This window comes from Penicillium citrinum, assembly GCF_028827155.1.
Source record: "Penicillium citrinum strain IBT 23319 chromosome Unknown utg000008l:1.0-2707905.0:1.0-2709502.0, whole genome shotgun sequence".
NCBI lineage: Eukaryota > Fungi > Ascomycota > Eurotiomycetes > Eurotiales > Aspergillaceae > Penicillium > Penicillium citrinum.
Genome location: NW_026622693.1, coordinates 1,298,309 through 1,322,939, shown reverse-complemented (window position 1 = coordinate 1,322,939; position 24,631 = coordinate 1,298,309). Strand labels below are relative to the sequence as shown.

Genomic DNA, 24,631 nt, shown 5'->3' with positions numbered 1-24,631 from the left:
CACGATACTTTTTTGCGACCTGGGAGGCTCTTGCGTCGCCAGACTCGGAAAAGTCCGCAGCAGTCTCAAGGCAACCCCGGTATCTGCAGTTTCTGGCCTTGTTAGTCTTCCATACCTTCATTAAAGAAAATGTCGATGCAGCCATATTCGAGGTACACCATGGTAGAAAATATGATTCCACGAACGTGATACGGAAGCCTGTTGTCACTGGAGTTAATTCTCTGGGGTTGGACCATGTTGCACAGCTAGGTCCCACGATCGATAATATTGCTTGGCATAAGTCGGGGGTTTTAAGCCTGGAGCGCCAGCATTTTCTGCCATTCAGGACGCAGAACCTAGTGAAGTCCTGAGACAACGTGTAATTGAGCGGAATACTGATTTAATTTTCGTTTCGTGCTCTGAAACTCTCCCAGTTAATAAAAAGATGCTAGGTGCTCCAGTACAACGATTGAATTGTTCTTTAGTCCTTCAGCTGGCTAAAAAATTCTTGCAACTCAAGGATCCAAACTATGTACTGGATGAAAATGTCATATCTAAAGACGTCGACGGTTTCTTATGGATTGGGGGATTGAGGTGATAGATAGTGGAAATTCACAATGGTTCTTGGACGGTGCTCATAACACTTTAAGTATTGGACAAGCATTAGAGTGGTTCTCAGTCAATGCAATCGTTGTGGACGTACCAAAGTATGCTTATGACCTCTCTGGTTTTATCTCAACTTAATAATTTGCGTGCAATCCGGATATCGTGTTCTTATTCTAAGCCATTTGTCTGAACAGCGTGATGGAACTGAACTTGTAAAATATTTAGCTTTTGCATTTTCTAAATACGGCGCTAAACCTGACCATGTTATTTTCACGACTTATCACGAGAGGGAGAATGGGGCAACTAGGATCGGTGAGATGTTGCAGGCGGATATTGTTGTTGGGGCATGATGCTAACTGGACAACTTTTAGACAAAACGGTCAAGGTTCCAGAAACCCCTTTTCCCGATCTTTGCGCAACCTGTTCTTCGATTTGGAAAGAAGCCCACACTCACACTACGGTCTTAACCCAGCCAACTATCCAGGATGCCATCAAGCTTGCAGAGAAGCTAAGCATGCATGAGGGTGGCATGCAAGCTTTTGTTACCGGGGGCTTGCATTTGGTTGGGGGAGCGCTTAATTTGTCACGGCCCTAGTTCTGCTATCCGATTAGCTTTGATTTTGGTACAACTGTCAATTTTGTTTTGACTATCCCATTGCTCATTATAGTCGCAATAAGGAAGGATCTTGGGCTTGGTTATTGTATGTTTTGTTACTCGGTAAACTATAAGGCTAAAACACTTCTGAAAACAATTGAATTGCAAGTATTATATCGGATATGGCTCCAATAGCTATGATTATTATTGTTAAATATTCCGTACGGAAATATGCCCTTGGATGAGGTACCAGATAGGGCGTTCCTCTCAATCATCTGTAGGTACCGTTCTCTTACCATATAATTGACATTGTAGTACAACCATATTCAGGAATATAACACTATTTCTCTGAGATAAGCATTGTCAAAACCAACTAAAAATTCTTGACTCTGCCAATTTCAAAGGTGATCGACTGCTATCTTAGGGTGCTAAAAACATTAAATTCAAATATGTGGTTTTATCCGGCCATTAGATTTGTTTATACATGGTCATAGCCCCATATCGTGGAACGCGGCTCAAGGACGATAAGGTTATCGGCCCGCAAACGCGATCCGCTCTCGGCCCGAGACCAACCCCGCATCGAGGCTCTCTATAACAAGGCTTTTAACAAAGATGCAATGAAATTCACACACACGAAAAGCCAAAACCAACCAAAGAGAAATGCAAATCATCTACAGCTCGCCCAGTCTTGCAACCTGTATCCAAGTTGCAACCCGGACAAATGAAGTCACACCTTAATTAACAATTCCCACCACTTCCGCCAACGAATCCACCACGAAATCCGGCCCCGCCGCCAAACACGTCGCCGGGTCCCCATACCCAAACCGGCACCAACAAACCTTACTCCCGATGTTGCGCGCAAACTGTACATCCGCCAGAGTATCACCCACCACCAGCACAGACGCCGGATCCACGGCGCTTAGCCCGTACTTCTCGCGCAGCACGGGCAGCAGGACATCTACGAAGCTAGCCGGGTCTGGCTTACGCTTCGCACCGGGCGTCTTGTCACCAATAATCAGATCATCTGGCACGGCGTCGGTGAGACCGTTACGCTCGAGAGCGGTCTTAACGGCTGCGACACCTTTGTTGCTCACGATGGCGATGGGGATCTGGCGGGATGTGAGGTCAGCGAGGAGGGTTTGGGCACCTGGGAAGGCTTTGACAAGAGCTTGGCCGTGGGTGGCATAGAGGGTGCGGTATTGATCGATCCACTGCGTTTCTACAGCAGGGGTGAAGGCAGCAGAGTCGGGGTGGAGGGCTTTGAACGTATCGGCTAAGCCGGCGCCGCTGGCAATGAGGCGGTGGATAGAGTCTTGTGAAGGAGCTTGAGCGGGGAGAAGGGCATCAAATGTCAATTTGATAGTTTGTGAGATGGATTCGTGGGTATCAAAGAGAGTGCCATCGAAGTCGAAAATAACGAGGGTGGTCATGGTGATTATGGTAATCGCAATGCGGAATTAGAGCACAATTGAAGAGATGGGAAGACAATTGACTCAAGAATTCGAAAAGAAGAAGATCAGAGGTGGTTTCAACGAACCCCGCACGTGATAGAATTAACCCTTAAAAAGACCGAAAGATAAGAAGACAAAGAGAAAAATGGAAAAAATAGAAATAAATTGAAACTGGAGAAAAAAAAAGACAAGGATTTGCTTAGCACGAAAGAGGGTTACATGAAACGAGGTAGTTAGTGTGACCTTGCAGACTTCCCAGTAATAAAAGTGACTAAACACTTTGACCTTATCCTATCAGTCTCTCTCCATGCATAGACTAATTTAGTCTGACTGTAAGGCCCTCAATCTAGACCCGCAATCAGCAATTAATTTCGGAGATCTTGTGGAGTTAATTAATTCGGGAAAATATAGTTAGTTTTGAACTATATGGTAAACCTACGGTAAACACCTAGTCCATCCCAGCCGATGTATGCACTCAGCCTGGCCCAATATCTTGATACCTACAATAAGCCCTATAAATATGCACGCTATCCAAGAACTCGAAAGTTATTAAGCCCCAGGTATTCAACAAAACCTCTTGTCACAGACACCCAATGAATTACACAACCACAATGACACTCATCACCACTTCCAAGGGCCCTGCCCCCATAATCGAATTACCCTCAACCCCAGCGCTGACAGCCCTAATGAAAGACCTCTGCGCCCCCTCCGCAACCCCAAAGTCAATGCAAGACACTGTTCACGCTCTCACCCATCAAATCCTCACAGCAGCGCACACCCATGATCCGACCCTAGCCCACACCCCCACAACCCTAATCCCCATTCTCCGCGGCGCTCTCCCGATGCTTGTAGCGGCACAGCCCGCCCTCCCTCTCTCCTCCAGCATCCTCACCCGCTGCAGCAAGACTAAAGGCACCGCCGACGTGGCCGTCGAATGGCTTGGTCGACGCCCGTTCCCAGCGGCGCAGGACGATGGCCGGCTCGTCGTGCTGGACACGGTTGTTGCAACGGGTGATACCATCGTGCAGTTGTGCGCGGAGTTATGGGCGCTCAGCGGTGGTACTGCTTCTATAGTAGTGTTCTGCTGCTATGCGGCACCAGCGGCGCTGGAGCGGGTTGCGGCGTGTCCGGGTGTGGAGTACGTGGTTGTGGGAAGACGAGCGGAACGGTGCGATGAGCGGGGATACCTGGTTCCGTATACACATGGTGATATTGGGGATAAGATTTATGGGGAGAAACTTACTGTAGAGAGACCGGTTGTGGCGGCGGGGGAGGATGTGTCGCGTGTGATGAAGGGGATTGCGGATTTGCTGGCTGAGAATGGTGGGGCGTGGCGATTGGATAGCGAGGGTTCGGCGATTCAGCGAGACTTTCATTTTACGGGGTTTAATCAGGCTTGGGTTAGTTGGTTTTTTTTTTCTTGCCCTCCATATATGGGTTATGCTGACCGGTTTGATTCAAGGCGTTCATGAATAAAGTGGCGCAGGCTGCGAAGGAACATCGGCATCATCCTGAGTGGACAAATGTGAGTGCAAGTCCAACCATATCAACCGAGGATCATTTATGTGGTCTGGCTTGGTGGTGTGTTTCAAGCTACCTTAGTATAGGGCTAATGGCGCGCGATAGATCTATAACAACGTTTCTGTCCGGTGGACCACTCACGACCCCAAAGGATTGACAAATTTAGATGTGGACATGGCCCGACTATGTGATAGCTATGTATAGATAGATCTTTTTTACAACGAACGCATTTTAAACCTTTTGAGCAAGTGAGGGACCCGCGAGAACGATCCTCCCAGCCACGAAGAAAAGCACCCCGGCAGTCATCATGGCCCCAGCGAAGACCTGTAATCCCCAATAAGTGCCGTTTTGGCTGTTCAATATGGCGCCCGCGATGGGGCTACCCGTTAGCGAAGCGATACTGATACAGGTAAATAAGACACCCTGTCGAACCCCGATCTTGGTTACATCTGGCGAAATCTGGCTCAGCAGCGCCGGGACCATGCCCACAAACGCACCCGAGGCAAAGCCATACAGCATGCTGAAGACCACGTATATTGCTACACTGCCGGGCGAGAGGAGTGTTCCTGGGAGCCACAGAGCCAGAATCACGACCGCGGACAGGGTGCACATGGCGATCATAACATTGAAGCGTCCCAATTTGTCACCGAAATAGCCTGGTAGAATTCGACCCGGGAGACTTTGAGCCCAGGGCAAAAAGAAAAAGAATTAGCCAAGCCACTCGTACATATAGCACATCTGGATGTGAACAGTACAAAGAAGGGATCAATCAGTACTGGCTGTCACTCACCTGGCGGCATTTAGTATAGTCAAGAGATACCCAGCGAGGTCACGGTCAACTCCATCTTGCTGTGCTTCAAGCACGATATAATTGATTGGCACGAACATGGCAAAGAATCCGCAACAAGACGCCAGCATGAGCAAGACGAACGGAATCTCGGAGAATGGACTCGTGTAATCACTAAACTTGACGGGCCGCGGTACCGGCGCAATTCTCGAGCGAACCGTCAAATTAGCAACGATCAAGAGGGCGAGAATAATGAAGGCGGCGATGCGCAATGTCCATCCAAAGCCAATCGTAGGCAAGAGTCGCGATAACATCGTTGGAAACACGACGCCACCCAGCGAAGAGCCGCTGGATACGATACCAAAGGCCAAGGCACGGCGTTTGTCGAACCATGTGGCGACACATGAAAGCGCCGGAGAGAATACCAAGCTCGCTCCTAGTGGACTGCAGATCCCCTGGGCAAGGAGTAACTGATAGTACTCCTTGGAAATCGAGGTCATCATTAGCCCGAAGACATGCAGGAAGGTCCCGATGGGCAGCAGCCACTTGGGTCCATAATTATCGAATACCTGAGAATCATGATCATTAGTGATTTTGTGCCCCTTGATTGGGGGCTGAAACTCAGGACTGAACTCACTCTCCCAATGACCAATCCAGCTGCAAAGAGCACAAATGGATCCAATGATAGAATCCACGCGATGCTCGAGGACGAGTATGAGGCTAACTGGTGGGTTTGGTAGTACTCTTGAAAGATACCGATGGCTGGTTATAAGGGCTGTATTAGGTTTTCAGCGAGCCCGGTGAAAATATAGGCATTAATCCGGCACAAAGGGAGGGAGCTCACCGTTCACCCAGCCAAAGCCGCAGAAAAGACAGCACCAAGCCCCCAACACGACCGTCCAGGCGCGGGGTCCATGATCTACCTGTTCATCTGAATCCGCTGCCTGGTCGGAGACAGCAATCGTGTCTTTTGACTCGGTGGCCGCCATGGTGAGGTCGAAATTCCAATTGAAATTTGCTAAGAGAATGAGTCAAGCGGGAAAGAAGCTCGTAAAAAAAAGAGATAAGCTGCCAAGAGAACGCTAAATAGTCCAGGATCAGCAGAGGCTATCCTAGGCAACAATTCTGGTTATCTTAATTATCGTTTTCATTATCTTTTTGAGATTATCGTGATCTCCTAATTTCCAATTTCTAGTTAAGTACGAAAGTGGAACAGGTTTAGGGCAAAGTAGAGCGGCGCTCCCGTTAGCGTTAGACCAGTGCTTCAACTTCCCCACAAAGATCATTCATACCAATCATGTTCAGAAGATCCCCCTCCTTTGTAGCAAATCCCTACGGCCCAGGGAGGCTGATGTTACATCCCGCAGCTACAGTACAGTAAGGAATTGACCCACCAATCACAAGTGCAGCTCGTATAGAATGGAGCAAAAAGCTGCAGAATGGGGGCGATATGCAGTAGAGCTGACTTGCATTAATCTACATAGATTTGGTATCTAAGTACGTCCGCAGACAGAGACTTAGCTGCAGAGAACAAGGTAGTATACATTGATCTTCGTTCTCGGAAAGATCGCGTATGAAGGAGTACGCATTTTTTGTTCTTAATCCGTAACATCAACAGCATTGGTCTGTTATTGAGAGTATTGGGTGTATTGAATCCAAACAAATTGCATCCAACTGCCACATTATCTAGTAGAATGAACAAAACTCACACACAATTCTTCGGAAGAATCGAGCTGATTCATTTGTACTGTAATAATTGGATAGATTTTTTCCTATTTCTCAAACTTTCATGCATGCTACACAACAACCCTGCACGCAAGAGGGGGGCCGAGAAGCAGATTTGCCACTACAAAATGGGATAAGCCCAGACATCGAGGTATCATGCGATGGGAATATCATGCAGTAAGAAATATCATCGGGTAAGCCGCGCAAATCTGGCGTGAGATTGTAAGCGGGGGAATTGACAAGGATGAAGCAATAAAATGAAGCCCTAAAGTAGTGGAATATCGCTGACAGGCCCAAGATCAAAATCCATATTATATGCAATTGCGAACGGATATTGTCGAGCATCCATCACCGATTGAGCAAAAAGGGGGGGTTTACTTAATTTTGCCGAATTTCCTTAATTGTGCATAATGTACGCTCTCACGCGAGTCTTGCAGAATCTTCTGGGTCGATACCTTAAAGACCCGCTGTCGGAGTTTACATATCACGATGAGCTGGAAACCACTTATACATCACCCAAGGCGACATTACACCCTTTTGAAAACCTCCCTCCTTCTTACGATCCTTCGACTGAGTGGCTAGACGGCCAAATTCCTCCATATCCACATTTCCACGAAGCGGCAAGAATTCGGCTCCATGTCCAAGCTGTGAAGAGCGCCCTTCTCAAGTATATCTTAGAAGGGTGCAGGATTCTCTTGGAGAAACAAGACGATCACTCGCTACTTGCCTCGATATATCAAAATGAACGGCTGTGGGTGGCAGCGATATCTGTTCAAAAATATGGAGTCTTGTATTTCGCTGCTCGTTGGGAATGCCGAGAGGAGTTTCTGTCGATCGTGGAGTCCAACCCCCAGTTATTCAACAGAATCGACAGCTTTCTTTCTCGCGATAGTAACTCCAACAGAGCAATCAACTATGGGGTCCATCGGCTTGTTAATAGTTCGGACTTGAAGGTGGATTACCAAACAAGGCTCATTCCCCCAACTGCTATATCAGCAATTGGCATCAACCATATCGCGGTTCGAGCAAAAGATTATGATGGAGAAAGCATCCGACTGCTGGATCAACCTACTGCACAGTGGGATCTTCACGACTTTGCCCACCTTTCTGCAGCATCTGTGGCCCCGGAGTTTTACGGGTGTAAGTACTTCACAGATCTCATAGAGCTCCCATCCAAGCTCACAGCCTTGATCCGGAGCCCTAAAATGCACACCACGGAGCCCAACCCTATATACTCAGACGGGGTCGTCTTCAGCGAGCTTCTCACCGTTTTATTCACGGCGGAGATTGAAATGGTACAAAACGGGGAGAGGAAGCATACCTACGAATCCCTCACCAATACTTTGGCCGAGCATGTCGCGGACTATCTCCTGGCGCAGCGTGCACTTCAGCACTTGACAACGGGTCAAATGTTGAAGGCAACCAAACCCATATCACCCGTCGAGCTAGCGACACTGGTGCAAAATAAGGCATATGAGCTGACGGCCAGTGAGATAGAACAGCGGGTATTCACGCGAGGCGGTCCTGTTGGCGATTCGAGGGATGAGCTAGATGCACTGTCTCCCTTCGAACGAATTAAACTTCTTGCAAGTTGTCGGCGATGGCTGTATTTTGAGATTCGAAATACCATCAAACATCGTGCCCATCGATTGGCTTATCAGAAAGTGGCCGAGCGTATGCTTCGAGATGGAGAGCTTGCGCGCAGCGATCGTGCCCTCTTGACTCGTATTCTGGATAATATTCGTTACCATGGATGGGAAAATGGCAGCGTGGTGAATCTTTGGCAAATGATCAAGGATCCTTCAATTTAAAGTAACCGTCGCTGGGAGTTTTCAGCTATTAAAAGAGAAGCTTTATCCGGATAGTCGGCTGTCTTGCAACAATACACGCATGTTTCATTCCCCTCTTGTTTTATTTTCGTGGATAATCTGCTTTATTGTACATTTTGAATTATTATTAAAATTTAACAATTATAAAGATATTTGATAAGAGCAAGAACAAAAAATATACAAGGACTATTGTATGGTGGTGGCCACCTAGCGCCCACGTCTCTATTCTAGACAGCCCACTGCTCTAGCAAAATGCCATTTTAACCCTTTATCTAAAAGAACGAATTCCGATATTCAAAAACAGACCTGAGCATTAATCAGCTCGATAAACAGTAGTGCCAATATAACAGCAATGCTGCCAAACTTTTGATGACCATGCAAATTAGCCGAGACCTAAGATTTGCCCCCAGGAGATGCGAGATGATTATTACGAGGCCGGAGCCTGATATATTCGGCTTATTCCGAGAAAATCCGCCCTATCTCGAGGGTACGGTAACGCATAGTGTCGATGCCAAGGACAAGCGGTAATTATTTGAAGTTATACCGTATCGGCCGTTCAGTCAAAAATCTTTATGACGATGTATCTGCTCAACGGTAAGACTGGAACTAGGGGATGAAAAATGAATGTATTCATTGCCTAGAATTTGATTGTGTCTTCGGTCTTTCACTCGAATAGCCTTCTTGGGTCAGCCTTAAGACGTCAACGTCACCCTGGATCACGTTGTGATACACAGTCAGGAAGACTAATTGCAGCATGGAGGTTGGATGAGAAGTTCTGGGGGCGTCTAGGAATTCCGAGGAACACCGAGAGCCTTTCGAATTTTCCATATCATTTCTTCAAGCGTGCCTTGGTCACATTGCCAGTAAACCCTTCTGTCATCAGTCCCTATAAAACATGTCTCCGTGATGATCCAGTACAAATGCTCCGCAAAACTCATCTCTAACAAAGCTCGATAATGAGAGTTTAGTTATGGCCCTAGAGTACTGGAAAGCAATACTTTTTGCTTCGTGAGAAGGCAGATCACCGCTGGCTTGATAAATTGCCTGCACGAAGGAAGCCTTTCGGCTATCTTCCCGATGGTTTCCGGTGGCAGATCCGGTTGAGCCTCAGTACTTCGAGTGCCCGCCACTGAGATTCGCTCAGACCTGCACTAATAGATCCGACAACCATTTCGAGGATCTCTGGTGTTAGTCTGGACTGATCCCTTAAAATTTCCATGATACACCCATCCCAGTTAAAGTCGCTCCAGAAATGTTGTACTATTCTGTGAAGAACAACTGTCGGTAGCTTAGGCTGGCAACGGAATGACTGAAGTTTGCTTCCCGTTGGACAACCCAGTCTTCATCATCCAACAGTTTGCATATATCTTTGACGAAATTTGGTGAAGAATTTGTCTGATTGGGAGAAAGTCCAAGTACAATCTGGCTGGCGTCCTCATCCTCATCCCCATCCTCATCCTTATTTTGGTCGCTACTGTAGCCATTATCACAGTCCTTTAACAGTAAGGCCATCTCTTGAGCAATTCCCATTGGCAGGGCCGACAGACTTCGAAGTATTTGAATGGCTTCGTCCCTAAAGTCATAGTCTGTACGGGCTACTACCAATACAACTATTCGACGACACAATTCTTGTGTGAGATCTGAATCGTCTTCAAGCACTTCAATGGTGCTTTGTAGAACTGCAAACTCTGCATGCCTTAACCATTCAGTTATTTGATGAAGTATCTCTGGTAGCAGGGGTGTGTGGTGTTTGAGGGCTTCGGTGACACCGTAATAAAATCTCTTCGGGCCGTTCTCCAGTATTCGAGCTATCTCATCAAAAATCTCCGGTTTCAGGGGCGACCGATCTCTGAAAATCTCGATAGCAGCCTCCAATAACTCATCATCATCACCACTTTCCAGCTTTTCCGCTACCTTTCGAAGAATTCCTGGAGTTAAGGTCGACTGGCGTGATAGTAGTTCAACAGCTGCCACTTTGATGCCCGGCAGGTCTGCATGAGTTTCTGCCATCCAATGAGTACATTCTGTGGTAGTGTATCCTTTCAAAGCCCTTGCGCGATCTTCAGGGGAAAGTTCAGAATTATTTGGCCGCGGTTGCAAGATCAAATGTCTCGGGCTTTAGGTCGTCCCATCCGAGGAAAGCCGGATCCGGATTGTGATTGAAGAGTGGCGAGACATGACGGCTCTGAAAATCAATGATACCCGTGATTTTCTCGGGGTGATTTGGATCTACAAAGATGTTGACGTATCTCAGATCCGCGTCTCTTAAGTCTTGGCATTGGATTGACATCCAATGCCAACTTGTTAATAAACGAGAACTAACATTATACAATTGAAATATTCTATCAAAAGTAGATTAACAACAGGATAAGATATAGAATCTCGGGAATTGGCTTCGATTTGGTTCTAACAGATGGGTTGGTCTACAGTCACAGTTGAAGCTGTTAAGGGCAAACCTTTATTCATATTTCTACATCTCGAAAAGTTCAATTTGGTTGTATCGTGACTGTGCTCTTGACTGAATGAGTATAATGGGGAGCAAGTGTCGATGGAGATTCCATAAAGAACGATTTACTTGGAACATAATGTATAAAAAGTAGGATAAATCGTTGGATAGTTAAACATTTCGAATTTGATAAAAAGTATTATGAACAACAAATATTATTATTTAATCTTTTGATCAATCTATTTCAACTATCTTGATAATCTTTTATTGATTATTCATTCCCGTTGTTCCAATCCCTCAAGTACGAAAAAATGAATCGGGCGGATTTAGGGCAAAGTAAAGCGGCGCTGTTTCTATTTCCCCACAAATACTAATCAGACCAATCATATTGGAAGGATCTGAGATACTTCAGACTCATTTCAGACTGAGCTTGCCCGCTTCATCCACATTCCGGCACTTACAATAGCTCTCAAAATCACGATCAGATATCCATTACAAGCACCCTAGGCGCAATTACTGGATAGTGTTGGCCGTCATGGAACATTCTGAAAATAGAGCCTCTCAATCATGTGGCGCTTGCAAGAAACAAAAACGAAAGTGCGACAAACTGCTACCCGAGTGCGGCCGCTGTCTCCGCACCAGCCGCACCTGCGATTACGATGATACACCAAAGCCACCACCTACTGCGGCAGATCTCGAAAACCTTCAGGAGAGATTGATGGACCTAGAAAATCGACTAAAGGGTGTTTCTGAAGCGGGTTCTTCCTCTGATACAGTCTGTACTTCGAGCCCAGGTACTCTTGCCACCGAATCCAGTATCCCTAGTCGAGAACCCAATAGCTTTCCGTCAGCATTGTTCTTGGATATTGATTGTTACAAATGGTCTCATATGCAACTCCCAAGACCAGACGCCATCATACCCATGGTGGGCAGGACTTTATCGTTACTTTTCTCCAAATATTCCTACTGATCAAGATCCAGGATATACTCAATATTCTCAATCAGGGAAATAGTATCTTGGAAACATCTAGGCTATACTTTGATACAATCCATCAGTGGATTCCAATAATCTCGAAAAAGCGACTAGAACTTGGCATCTCGCTGGAGGATGGGAGACCAGAAGTTGCGCTACTTTTCCTCGCAATGAAGCTGAATTCCTACCCTCCACCGGCCGGCGACAAGTTCGATCCAATATATTCGGCTGCTAAGAATTTCATGGTAACTTTGGAAGCCAGTGGAGCGGTCTCACTTATTTATTTGCAGGCTATGACTTTAATGGCTGTGTACGAATACAGTCACTCCATATACCCTGCGGCCTGGATGACCGTGGGATCATGTGCTCGACTTGCAGAACTTCTTGGCATCTCACCTGGTAAAGATTCGATGAACATTATGAGTCCTATTGTAAGTATGAAAGCTTTCAAGAACTTAATAGAAGAGAAGTTCACAGACTATCTACGATAGACGACATGGACGGAGTTGGAGGAGAAAAGACGGTTGTGGTGGGCCATTTATGTCTTGGACCGCATTATTTCCCTAGGCAGCCGGAGAAGGTTCTGTCTACCCGAACCTGTAGATACAGATTTCCTCCCAGCGGATGATGATGCATGGGTAAATATACATCTCTCTACCATATATGCCACGCTCGGGCTAATTTTCTCTTCCAGAACTCAGGTGATGTAGCCGGTGTAGTACATTACCCAATTACAACACCCTTTTCCATCCCAGTCTCGCCATTCTCTCGCCTATGCCAGTCGGCCCTGCTCATTAGTCGTGCGGCTGTATGTCGCAGAGATTCGCAAACAGAGCTTACGCACCGCATTGCCGCTGTTCTTAGCCTTACTGAGGATCTCAACAACTTTAACTCCATTCTCGCTGAAGAAATGGCGCCTTCGTCACTCAACGGATATCTCCGGCTACTCGTCCCGCGATGCCTTACGTGGTCGACCCTTTTTCAGCTACTCGATAATTATTGCTGTCCGGAGAAAATCAGCGATGAGCCAGGATATACTTTATCCGCTGACATTAAAGGACAAGTCGAGCTTGCCGCCCAAGTCCAGGCTACGCTAGTAGTGCGAAGTATCAGCGACCAAGCGCACGAAATAACCGCAAACCTCATGAATATTATATCTCACATGCCGTCTCACGATCAACTAGGGATCTTAAGCCCGTTCCTTTTGGATGCGCTTTACTGCGCCATGGTCACGTTCCAATGGATCTTTCGCGAAAGTGGTGATGAGCAAGCTAAAGCCCGATTAACTGATATAGAAGTTGGTATGGGAAGATTAAGTGAGCGGTGGAAATTGGCCGGGGAATACGTTGCTCTCGGTGAAATCTACCGTAAGGTAGGAAACACATAAGGCCAATTTTAAGACCAACGTTCCTTTTATGGTCTTGGAATGGATTCCAACAGAGGACTATTTTCTACATAAGATAGTAAGTAGAAAGCCATTCATCTACCATAAAAATTTGTCTAGAATTATATAATTCCGTTAACTCCGCGTATTGCTCTATGCCGTTGACAAACGTACAATTTGCAGAGCCAAAGTCAATAATATTTGTCTGATTATATGCGGCCGCCAAAGCCACCACTTCTTTTGAATTATCATCCTCACAACTGCTTGGTTATTCTAGATAACTTTGATCTTGTCCGCTTTTGTCCTTGCCACTCTGACCTGATTGGGCCTGATGTCATTGATATCAAATTCGGAATGTGGGTCAGCGGGAATTGCGGCCGCATTCACAGTAGATCCTGGATGTGTCTCTAGTAAGATTTAGCAATCCAAAGTGATGATGCCTGTCGAAAAGCTATATAAGTTCCTTTCCTCACTGGCCTTGACCTGATTATTGTATCTCGCTTTACATGCATCAACCGACATAATGAGTATGAACTTTGGAATGAGATGCAGCACGATCCTGCCTCACAAAGCAACGTTAACTGAGAAGAACTTGCCGGACCAGAGTGGAAAGGTGAGCATACGCATCAATATTCTTTTCTTGATCAGTTGATTTACCTTCAGAGTAGGTATTTCTTGTAACAGGCGCATCGGGAGGTCTCGGCAAACTTCTCACAGAGATCCTGTATCGGTATAACGGCAAGGTTTACCTTGCTGCCCGCTCCGAATCTAGAACAAAGGACGCTATCGAGGAGATAAAGGCGGCTCATCCATCCTCAAAGGGTGAACTAGTCTTTCTCAATCTGCAGCTGGATGATTTGACCACCATCAAAAAGACAGCTGATGAATTCTTGGCAAAGGAGGATCACTTGGATGTGCTTTGGAACAATGCAGGCGTCATGGTGCCCCCCCGAAGGTTCTCGAACAAAACAGGGCTATGAGCTTCAGTACGGTGTGAACAACATTGCCCACTTCTTACTTGTCCACTTTCTTCGCCCGGCACTCGAGACTGCAGCAAAGAAAGCACCCAAGGATTCGGTCCGTGTTATTTGGGTTTCCTCAAGTGCTGCCGATGCTGCACCAAATCCTGCTGTTGATCTGACCAATATGGATTACCACCGAGAGGAGGGTGCTTGGATGAAATACTCGCGGAGCAAGGCAGCTAATGTAATCCATGCGGCGGAGTTTGCAAGAAGAACAAAGGATACTGGCATCATTAGTCTGGTGAGTGAAGTATTCATAATACGCAGGCTAGTTTCCTTGTTTCTAACCACGGAGTATTAGGCTCTGAATCCCGGAAATTTTGTAACAAATCTTCAGCAAAATATGTCCAAGTTGGAACTCACGATGTTTGTATGTTTTCAACATGGAGTCGTACTTGCTTGGCCATTCCACTAAATCATAATCATAGAAACTCATCGCGTCGGAACCGATAAATGGTGCTTATACCGAGCTGTTTGCAGGCCTGAGTGACCAAATTACGGAGGAGAACAACGGAGGATGGGGTGAGAAAACCGTACCCGGTCTGGTAATTTCTTGAAGTGATTTCACCTGCTAACTTGCTTTTATTAGTCTCCCCTTTCGGTAAACTTGAGAAAGTCCGTAAAGACTTGGTGGAGCCGGCCCTCGGTGAGAAGTTTTGGAACTGGACTTTGGAACAGGTGAAACCCTATCTGTAGGAATATCGAATATCTATATCTTCAGTATCAGGGAATGTCAGATAGCGCAGCTCTTTATTTTGTTTGAAAACGCGCGGAATTGATATACCGCAGTACGACAATCTAATAAACGATTTTCATCAATTCTCAATGTCCTATTTACAATTTGTCACTTCTATCAGCTGTTTTAATAATTGAGAAGACCATTTGTACTGTTGAGTTCCGATGAGTGCATATTATTGATCGTATTGCTCCGTTAAACAATCTATCATATATATTGCCATTTCTGCAAGAATGTAGCGAATCTTTATAGGGTAATTACATAGTTTTATGCGCCGTTAGTACATCTGAGATCATTATATTGAATATACCGCATATTCGAGCCAGTCAGATGCAATTATCTAAATTTTATTATATATTTTGAGTATAACAAACCAGATCGGGGAGAAACAAGTACACTGAAATTCGATACTACTACGTATTATTAGTTTTTTATATAATATTAAGTTTAAGGACTCGAGGAAAAGTATCTGTATGGAATGGGTTTGGAGAAGAGACGGACTGTATATCTCTGCATTATCAATAGATACTGTATAGGTATGCAGTCCTTTATATTTCGATTAGGTATTGACGGTGCCCATGGTTTGAAGGGTAACTCCGGCAGATTACTGTTCACTCTCCACGATCTTTATTATAGCAATCTCGTATCTAAAAAAATGAAAATTCAGGTATTAAAATATATCAAGATTCCTTTGTATATGTAAATTTCTATACAAGAAGGGCATATTGAATCACGTAAGTGTGCACATTGGTTCCGTTAGGATGCAAATTCCAGAGGGAGTACAAGATGCCAAACAACAAGTGATGAACTTGTGTGTATAGTTACCATGGGCATTCTCGGTTGTTATTACGCGATGGGAAAGGAACTGTGAGCTTGGAATGCATCAACCACGATAAAGAACTGAATTTTACGATTTACCTAGCTGGCGGAGATAATATCCGATTTCGGTTTGCTATATGTAATGGACAGTTTTAAAATGACCGAATATGTCATGATACCTCGCTGTGCGATATTTCTTCGGCGGACCTTGAGCGGTGGTTTGCATATACCTGCCTAATTCTCAGGGCATGAACATATCGTGGCAGACTTAAGTGTTCATGTTAAGGATTAACTCAAATGCGTAAGTAGTATAGATGACTCCAGAATTCAACCACAAGTTTCAATCTCTGACTTGTTCTAGAATATTTCATCAATGTCGAAATCTGTTCAGTAGTTACTTGTATTGAGGTTCCAAGGTTCGCGCATGTTTCCGCACGTTATCCGCAGTTCTCGATGGGTCTGTCCCTTGCTTGGGTGGGCTCAGTTTCAGGTCTGGCATATCTGCGCGTTCTTATGGACTCGTTCTAGACTTGATTTTTCTGTGCAATCCATTGTCTGGAATTCTGAAGGCGGAGGGCTTGTTCTTTGCAAGGAATTTCAAGACACCTTCGATGCAAGATTGTGTCACATGACCGTTCGCAATATCAGACTCCTCAGGCCAGAGCAGCCCTATGATCATTTGGAGAGAACAAATTTGTTTCCTCGTATATTATATAGAGTATATTTTTCCAGCGTAGTGATGCTGCTTTGTATTTGCAACCTTGCAGATGAGCCGGAAAGAATGGGAGTCACAATCTGTTAGATGTTGGAACATCACTGTGACTATACGACGACCCAACGGCACAATATATATTGTCGAACTTCACCACACTGGTCATTACTAGCAGTCAGTCGACTCATTGTCAAAATCAGCCATCAAATGTGCGTTCTGCATTTAATGACGTCTGAAGAGCGAAGAACTCTTCAATGGCCAGGCCTTTGTGGAGAAGATTGCGAAGCAACCTCCACCTCCATGTCTGAGCAACAAGTCCAGACTCTACGACTGTGGAACCAGACCACGTGACCTATTACCTGTCAGATTACATAACGCGCATTGACCGCGTGTGAGAAAGAGGAACAGGACTAGCGCGGATTGAATCCTTGGTTAGAGGGACGGTCATATTTACACATTGCCAAACATGTTTGTGTGCAATACACCACCTTGGAAGGACCCTGAATGTATATACATATGATGTATCTTTAGGAAATACAAATCCCAGTGTGAGATAGAGTTGAGATTATTTTTGAACTACAACAAAGAAGAGGACAATGAGAATGAGACAAAGATACATACAGTACAGAGTATGTACAACGTATCCGTTACTATAATTAACAACAAAGATCTTTCAAGGTCTCTTTGTTCGATCGCGTCTACCATACCCTGCCTGCTTCGTACATGATTCACTATGAAGCGGGAGAATATCCAATTCTGGCAAGCAGCGATACTTTGACGGCGAAGAAGTCTGAAACAAACAAGCGAATATCCGCGAGAAGAGCCGAGCCAACAAGGATGCTCAGACTCTCCACAACACTCCGAAACATGTCAAGAATGCCGAATGACGAGATGAGGGGAAGCGAGATATCCTTCATTCCGACCTGTCGTGCACGTGGAAGTCATGACATACCTGTGTATTGTCGATCGTTAATATATTTCTACTGTACTGTACGGAGTACATCCTATGAAGTATATACTTGACGAATAATTGTCGGTACTTAGTATACATTTAGGTTGCTCCGATTCTATAGTATCACGGAGATGTAGAACAAAGTTCAGACATATACTAAGTACTATATTTACTCATCGATCCATCTAACTAACTACTCCTTATACGCTGAACTGTACTATCGAATTGGCTACGGACCATTGACCAAAACCGTATTCTATGATGAAACTATACACACTATCGACACCATTCTCGTGCAGAAACCCACCCTACATCTCTCCCACTCATACTGGTACTACGGAGTACAACGCAACCGTACCGCCACGCCCGCTGCAGGACCAAAGTCTAACCAACACTGCCATGTCGGGACCACGCTGATTTGGCATCTTTGTTGATCGCTTGCCCAAAATGGCCAGGCGAGCGCGACTAAAACGACGCCACGCCGCAACGGGAAGAAGTGGACTCTGTAAATCCCGCGTATCGACAGTGGTAATGCCACTATTGCCACGGCCAACCCGACTCCCTGAGCCAGCTTGATTATGATGGACACTCCGTTTACTGTGTTTGGTATCGATCGTGATCGGATCGTGATGAGGTATAGCGTGCTGAATTTTGAGTCAATGATTACACTCAATAATTCTATCTACTCTATGTTTTCTTTTGATGAGCTGAGGAATGACTTCCACAGTTCTATATTAATAACTACTAAAGCATGCAATATGTACTTCGTATCTACGGAGGAATGCTTGCTCGAGCTATACCCCTATAATGTATGCACTGGGCATGTTGTACAGACTAGGAGACTAGTGTCCGTTATCGTTAACGACTACCAGCGTGGAATTATGCCCGATCTTGGCTGTGCTTGGCAGGCTGAACTGTAGGTACACCCGAACGCAGGTACCATTAATATAGATATCAGTAGTACTGTAAACATTGAAATGTTTTGAGTAAAATAATGGTATAGGATACATCTATGAACTATTCATTTCCTATTTAAGATCAATACATACTACATATGTACTGCAGTTAATATTTGTGTGTACTGTATACTGTTCTGTGCACATAGTGTTACTTTTTGTGTGGCTAAATAAAATACACCCCTGAGCTAATTTACGGTAAGATTACCGTGTTGTCCCACTTGCACGTCCGCCCCCATGTCCATTTCCCTCTCGCCCCCCCCTAAGGCTCCCTCCTCATTCACCTTATTCATTCCTTTCATTCTATGCTCTTCGTCGTCGACGACTCGCGCCTTTGACCTGGGACTCAGCCAATTCAGTTCTCCCCTTGCATATCCCACGGTCGCGCCTTTCTCGATTTCTTTCAGCGCTTCTTCTAACCGCCTTCCACTCGCTCCTTACAGCTTCGTGCCCACACTCGCTTCTCTGCTGCGTTTTTTGACCTGGGTTTCACTCACGATCCCACCCCTTCCATTCGTTTGTCCGTCTAGATCGTCGTCTTTGACTCGCTCGTGTTTCACTCGCATTCGGTTGCCCTCGAGACGTCCGATTTCCTGAAAGTTGAAGGTGTTGCGAGACTGTGTCCCAGCATCATCACCTGTTACGTTCAGTCCATTCAACCTGAGCACGTTCAACTCAATCCCAATTTGGATACCGTGAATCGATCGAATCTCGTTCAGATCATCTACGCTACACGCATAATTCTGAGGTGTTGACAGACGAGATCTACCGCTCGTACTGTACCCTCTGTTTTCCCCCACCCGGACGCTCTTATCATTTGAATTGTCTGTACAGATTCTCCGATCATTATGCGCCCCGGAACTCTTTCTCTCCTCGCGGCTTATGCCCTGGGAGGTCTTGAGCTAGTCACTGCTCAGCAAGCCGATGCGAACGTCGTCGATCAACCCGAGGCCATCAACGTGGAACGCCCCCGTTTCTACTTCCCCCGTGAGGTGAAGCGTCATGTCACTAGAGGAACCCACAAGGCCGCCGATGAATTGGAGCAGGATAGTAACGACGGAGGAATCCTTGAGCAAGTCAACAAATTTGTCTCTAACCTCGGCTCGGACACCAACTCGGCTTCAAGTGTGACTCCAACTCCAACTCAGACTCAGGCTCAGTCCCAGTCTGGCAAGGAAATTGTTGTTGTGATCACTGAGAACCCTGATGGAACTCGTGTCACCAGCACTATCACCCGTGACGCTGCTGGCCCGGCTACCACTACTGCGTCTACCGTGACCACCAAGGAGACTTCTGCCACTGCTGATAACACTAGCAAGCAGGCGACTGATAACACCGATAGCTCCGCTGCCAACTCCAACTCTAAGGCCGATTCGACCACCCAGAGCAGCAAGAGCGAATCTGTTACTCCTAGCAAATCTTCTGCGGCTGCAGCAGCTGCAGAGACTACTTCCAGCTCCAGCTCCAGCTCCAGCTCCGGCAACCTCCTTGGCGATACGGTTGGTGGTCTCAGCTCTGCTGTGGGAGGTGTTGCCGGCGGTGTCAACTCCGTCGTTGATGGCCTGACTGGTTCCTCTCAAACCTCCTCCAGCTCTGGCGCTGCTAGCACTAACGCCGGCACCAGCGCTGCCACCAATGGAACCTCTTCAAGCATCAAGAGCGCGGATGGCAAGTCAAGCGGAGCCAAGAGCACCGATTCTGCTACCACCACCGGCTCTGAGAACTGGATCCAAAGCTGGATCAATGGCCTCGGAGGCGATTCTAGCACCAGCGCCGGCTCCTCTACCCGCTCTGGTGATATCACTCCCACCACTGTTCCCGTCAGCGTTCCCGCTTCCGCTACTGCTTCTCCCACTGCTTCTCCAAGCAGCACTGAATCTGGAAACCTCATTGACTCCATTGTGAGCCCTGTGGGCTCTGCGCTTGGATCTGTTGGGACTGGAGTTTCTAGCCTTTTCAACGGCACCGCCAACGCAACCGCCACGGATTCTACTACTGGAATTGGCAGCGTGCCGACCCCAACTGGTCTCATTCCTCACCCTCCATCTGTTGGTCCTAGCGGCAGTGTCATCCCCACTGGCACTCCCGTCCCCTCTGGCAATGGTGGCTCTGGCACTGGTACTGGCACTGGCATTGGCGGCGGTAGCGGCACCGGCAGCCCTTCTAACTCCATTGGCCCTGTTCCCACTCCTCACCAGCCCGGCTCTGGCTCTGGTTCTGAGTCTGGCAAGCCTACTGGCTCCGTCTCCGGCGTCCCCACTCCCACTGGCACATCTCACGAGACTACCGTTGCTACTTCCACAGCCACTCCTAAGCCTGCAACTGAGAGCTCTACTCCTACCGAGACTGTTCAGCCTGTGCCCAAGCCCACCGAGACCCCGACTGAGTCTTCTTCCAACACCAGCGACTGGATGCCCTCAACTGTTCTTGTTGTTCCTACTGTCACTCCCTCTGAGACCAACACCCACACTGGTACCAACACTCAGCAGACTAGTGGCCCTACTTCGCTCCCTGGTTCTATCACCCCGTCCAATGGCGCTTCTGAGGCTCCTGCCGACAGCGTTCTGCTCCAGCTCGGTTTCGACAGCCATCTTCCCTGGTCTTTCGTTGCCACCACTCCTCTTTCATCTTCCCAGATCTTCGACTTTGTTCCCCAGGCTGTGAAGAATGCTATCCCTGGCAGCGAAAACATGGCCATGTTCGCCCTGGAGCCGTACTACTCCTGGAAGAGCACCGGCTACAACGCCACTCTCGCCATCTTCTACTACCCCCGCGAGAAGGTTGAGACTCTGAAGAGCCTCAAGCTCAACCCCAACTCCGCCCTGTACGAGCAACAGAACGAGGCTGTCAAGACCATCATGGGTATGGTCGACCCGTCCATCCCTATTGAGTTCAACGGCAACTTCCCCACTGGGGATGAGGATTCTTCCTCTGGCTACAACGGCAGCAACAACAACGGCGACAACGGTAGCAACGGTGGCGGTGACAACAACGGTGACGCCGGCTCTTCCAGCAGCTCCAAGGCCAAGGCCAGCTCTGTTGGCATTGGAGTTGGTGTCTGCGCCGGTGCCGCTGCCTATGGTGCCGGTATGTTCTGGGTTGCCCGCCGTTACCGCAAGAGAAAGCAACTGCACCAGCGATCCAGCTCTACTGCCGAGCAGATGAGCCAGGGATCCGGCGGTGGCTCTCTGTTTGCTGCCGGTGGCCGCATGTCTGGTAGCCAGCGCACTGGCCGTTCCCAGATGATCAGTGCCCCCGTTATGGCCGAGAACTCTCTGGGCTGGAACTAAACGCACTGATTCAGAATACAAGACGGATAGACTGGCTTACACCGACCTCCTTCAACCGCACTTGGGTAAGAGAGAAAACTTCACCAACACATCAAGGCGGACAAAACGAAGTGAGACTGCACAAAACTTCATTTCATTGTTCATCATCTCTTCCCAGGATATATGTCATATATCACGTATCTTCTTTCCTGTGAAATTTTTGACCGGCCAATTTTTTTTTTTTTCAACCAACACTTCGACTTCTTCATGATACTCCGAGCTACTCTCTGAACTTGACTAGCTGCGTGTGTCTTTCCATTTTTTTATCTTTCTTTCTATTACTTTTCTTTTCTGGAATATTCCCCCTTGTGTTTAAACCTCCCTTCTTCATTTCCAAATGGCCCTGTGAACAATTGTGACAAACTGAATGAGAACGAAACGTTAATTCCTGCCACTCTTCTGCCACTTGGAAATTCTATTATTTACCTGGTCCCATATGTTCCTTTTGCATATCTCTAATGATCTGGGTGGCCAGGATCGATTATGAGCCGATGCTAGTATCCCAGCCCTTTCCTTTACTTGTCTTGTCTATTTTTGTACAGAAGTTATGGTGGAGTAGTGAATGAAGTAGATTCAGTTGATGTTTTTACCTATCCCGAAGTATGACTCTACAATGTAGTAGTAGTAGTAGTAGTAGTAGTAGTAGTAGTAGTAGTAGTAGTAGTAGTCAGTGGGAGTAACATGTTAGTAGTTCTGAATTAAAGAGTTAATCTACACTAGTTTTAGAGTTTAGTACAGTTCAAATACTAAATACTCGTATAAAATGAACTTGAAGGGATATCAATGCTATATAGAACAAATATACATAAGAGAAGAGTCTACATCAATCCCATGACAATCACTCATCCTTCTCCTTCCCCCCCAAACCAAGACAAAATTCCACCATCAACCCCCTTCCTCTCTTCCCTAGCAATCTGCCTCTGATTCTTATATTCTTCCCAAGAAAGCTGCGCAACACCTAAACTTTCCCCCTCAGAAACACTCCTGGCATGAGCAGGCAAAGGTCTAACAGCATCCTCACCCCCATAAACCCGTAACGCAGTTCCAAAAGCCCAATCAACCGCCTCTTCAACCGGATGATCAAACAAATAAGGCAAAAATGGAACAACCGATAGACCAAGCTAAACATCGTAAGTGAATCGCCCTAAACAAAAACAACAGCTGGAAAAATAGAAATAAAACTTACCCCGATAGGAACCCAAGTCCTTACAAACGGAACCTTAACCCCCCCTCACCATTTTCCCAGAATACTTAACAACAGAATGAATCGTAAAAGCCGGAAGTCCCATACTAGCAATACTTTGGAAAACCGCTCTTTTAGCCATAACCATCCTGTAATCTTCCGCCAAAGAAACACCCCCATCATTCGACCATGGCCGTAATTCACTTCCCGAGGCTAAAGCCGAGGTCGAAGTTGACGAATCCAACGGCGACGACAAATTCCCCATTGCCATACCACGAATCTCCTGCGAAACACTAACAGCATCCTTATACTCCTCACCCGGCGCAACTAACGCGCGACGATTACGCAGATAAGCTTTATATCCTTCATGACTTACATCGCCGAGTAGGTAAGCCCAGGAGATGGCGTATGCGGAGCGAACGAGGATTGGATGGGCGATTGGTCGGAAGGATTCGCCTATGTCTGAAGTATATGCTACGTAGCGATGGGCTGAGAGGAGGATTGTTCGAATTCGGTTTGCGTATGCGGCGTAGCGGTATGGGGTGTCTGTTGAGTCGACGGAGCTGGTGATATTAGTGTTAATGGTAGTCATTATGTATTATTGGGAAGGCGGGGTGTGTGTGTATGGATGTGAGGGAATTGGTGATGTGTAATTGGGGGTAGTTTGGTGGTTGAGACGTCATTGCGGAGTGTGGAGACGCGGGATGCGGTCTTGTTTTGGAGTCGAGGGGGAAGAGGAGGGGAGGGAAGAGTTTGTGGACATGGTTGCTGGTTGGGTAGGAGATGATATTAATGACATACTAAGGAGAGTAGAGGTCATCGTAAAAGTCCTCGTCGTGGTCGACGAGATGTTGGAGTTTCTTGGGGAGAGTTTGCCGCGGAATTGGAGTCTTGTCTATTTCTTCGGGGGGGATCATTTTGTTTGCGATTCCAGGCCATTGCGGGTGTGAATGGGAAACCAATTCAAATTGAGGTATTGACCGAGGTATGATCGGAATGGCTGTTGGTAATGAGGAGGGAAAGGAGTGGAGGAGGGGAAGTGTAAAAGAGGGAGAAGGTGAAGCAAGGGAGGGAAAGAGAAGAGAAGAGTAAGAGGGGATGGAGAGGCTGTGTATTAATATACCGTACTAATTAATACACGTTAACATTAATAGTACTAATACTAATTAAATAAAATATTCTCTATATTATTTAAAGAGAAATCGGCAGCAAAACCGGCAACGGCATGACATAGCCGGGCTATACTTGGTAGTTCGTCGGGCCCATGGATGCGCTTGCCGAGGGATTGGATGTAAACACTGGATCCGGGAAGTATATGTTTAGTATACTTCATCTGATGTAAATATATCAAAAATATTAACGACCTTATTTGAACAATAAAAAATTATGACTCTCATCTATTCATCTTACTATATTATTCATCTTATTCATCCATTGTCCGTTGTTGTGCTGTGCTGTGCATGTCACATGACTCGGGCCTTCCCGGAATGATCGTGATGCTGTAGTGTCATGTGACTGATCATGTGATATCATTCTCCTCTGCTGACTCATTAACGCTAACCCCATTGGGCCCGGTCCGACTTCGTCTCTGGCCGAGCCTGAGGATTCCGCTTCCACATCGCCTTT

At 46.6% G+C, this 24,631-nt stretch overlaps 9 protein-coding genes across 9 annotated transcripts; 4 read left to right on the top strand and 5 right to left on the bottom strand.

Moving 5' to 3' along the window:
* Positions 1-1,914: 1,914 nt before the first annotated feature.
* N7469_008955 (HAD family hydrolase) lies at positions 1,915-2,610 on the bottom strand (the record flags this gene model as incomplete). Its single annotated transcript, XM_056647873.1, has 1 exon — positions 1,915-2,610. The coding sequence occupies one exon, from the start codon at positions 2,608-2,610 to the stop codon at positions 1,915-1,917; it is 696 nt and encodes a 231-aa protein (XP_056497638.1).
* A 632-nt stretch (positions 2,611-3,242) lies between these two features.
* On the top strand, positions 3,243-4,356 carry N7469_008954 (Transcriptional coactivator/pterin dehydratase; the record flags this gene model as incomplete). Its single annotated transcript, XM_056647872.1, has 3 exons — positions 3,243-4,031; positions 4,094-4,156; positions 4,258-4,356. The coding sequence occupies 3 exons, from the start codon at positions 3,243-3,245 to the stop codon at positions 4,354-4,356; spliced, it is 951 nt and encodes a 316-aa protein (XP_056497637.1).
* A 27-nt stretch (positions 4,357-4,383) lies between these two features.
* On the bottom strand, positions 4,384-5,928 carry N7469_008953 (putative MFS monocarboxylate transporter (Mct); the record flags this gene model as incomplete). Its single annotated transcript, XM_056647871.1, has 4 exons — positions 4,384-4,831; positions 4,943-5,508; positions 5,577-5,701; positions 5,784-5,928. 4 exons carry the CDS (start codon positions 5,926-5,928, stop codon positions 4,384-4,386), a joined length of 1,284 nt encoding a protein of 427 aa, XP_056497636.1.
* A 1,146-nt stretch (positions 5,929-7,074) lies between these two features.
* Positions 7,075-8,475, top strand: N7469_008952 (uncharacterized protein; the record flags this gene model as incomplete). Its single annotated transcript, XM_056647870.1, has 1 exon — positions 7,075-8,475. The coding sequence occupies one exon, from the start codon at positions 7,075-7,077 to the stop codon at positions 8,473-8,475; it is 1,401 nt and encodes a 466-aa protein (XP_056497635.1).
* Positions 8,476-9,753: 1,278 nt separating this feature from the next.
* On the bottom strand, positions 9,754-10,503 carry N7469_008951 (uncharacterized protein; the record flags this gene model as incomplete). Its single annotated transcript, XM_056647869.1, has 1 exon — positions 9,754-10,503. One exon carries the CDS (start codon positions 10,501-10,503, stop codon positions 9,754-9,756), a length of 750 nt encoding a protein of 249 aa, XP_056497634.1.
* Positions 10,504-11,818: 1,315 nt separating this feature from the next.
* On the top strand, positions 11,819-15,014 carry N7469_008950 (fungal specific transcription factor regulatory middle domain-containing protein; the record flags this gene model as incomplete). The annotated part of the gene is made up of 10 exons (XM_056647868.1): positions 11,819-12,343; positions 12,404-12,550; positions 12,607-13,279; positions 13,574-13,652; positions 13,849-13,909; positions 13,965-14,237; positions 14,284-14,559; positions 14,620-14,688; positions 14,747-14,840; positions 14,908-15,014. The coding sequence occupies 10 exons, from the start codon at positions 11,819-11,821 to the stop codon at positions 15,012-15,014; spliced, it is 2,304 nt and encodes a 767-aa protein (XP_056497633.1).
* A 3,916-nt stretch (positions 15,015-18,930) lies between these two features.
* Positions 18,931-19,310, bottom strand: N7469_008949 (uncharacterized protein; the record flags this gene model as incomplete). Its single annotated transcript, XM_056647867.1, has 2 exons — positions 18,931-19,236; positions 19,272-19,310. 2 exons carry the CDS (start codon positions 19,308-19,310, stop codon positions 18,931-18,933), a joined length of 345 nt encoding a protein of 114 aa, XP_056497632.1.
* Positions 19,311-19,341: 31 nt separating this feature from the next.
* Positions 19,342-21,783, top strand: N7469_008948 (putative mucin family signaling protein Msb2; the record flags this gene model as incomplete). The annotated part of the gene is made up of 1 exon (XM_056647866.1): positions 19,342-21,783. The coding sequence occupies one exon, from the start codon at positions 19,342-19,344 to the stop codon at positions 21,781-21,783; it is 2,442 nt and encodes an 813-aa protein (XP_056497631.1).
* An 881-nt stretch (positions 21,784-22,664) lies between these two features.
* Positions 22,665-23,922, bottom strand: N7469_008947 (uncharacterized protein; the record flags this gene model as incomplete). The annotated part of the gene is made up of 3 exons (XM_056647865.1): positions 22,665-22,943; positions 23,058-23,568; positions 23,807-23,922. The coding sequence occupies 3 exons, from the start codon at positions 23,920-23,922 to the stop codon at positions 22,665-22,667; spliced, it is 906 nt and encodes a 301-aa protein (XP_056497630.1).
* Positions 23,923-24,631: the final 709 nt, after the last annotated feature.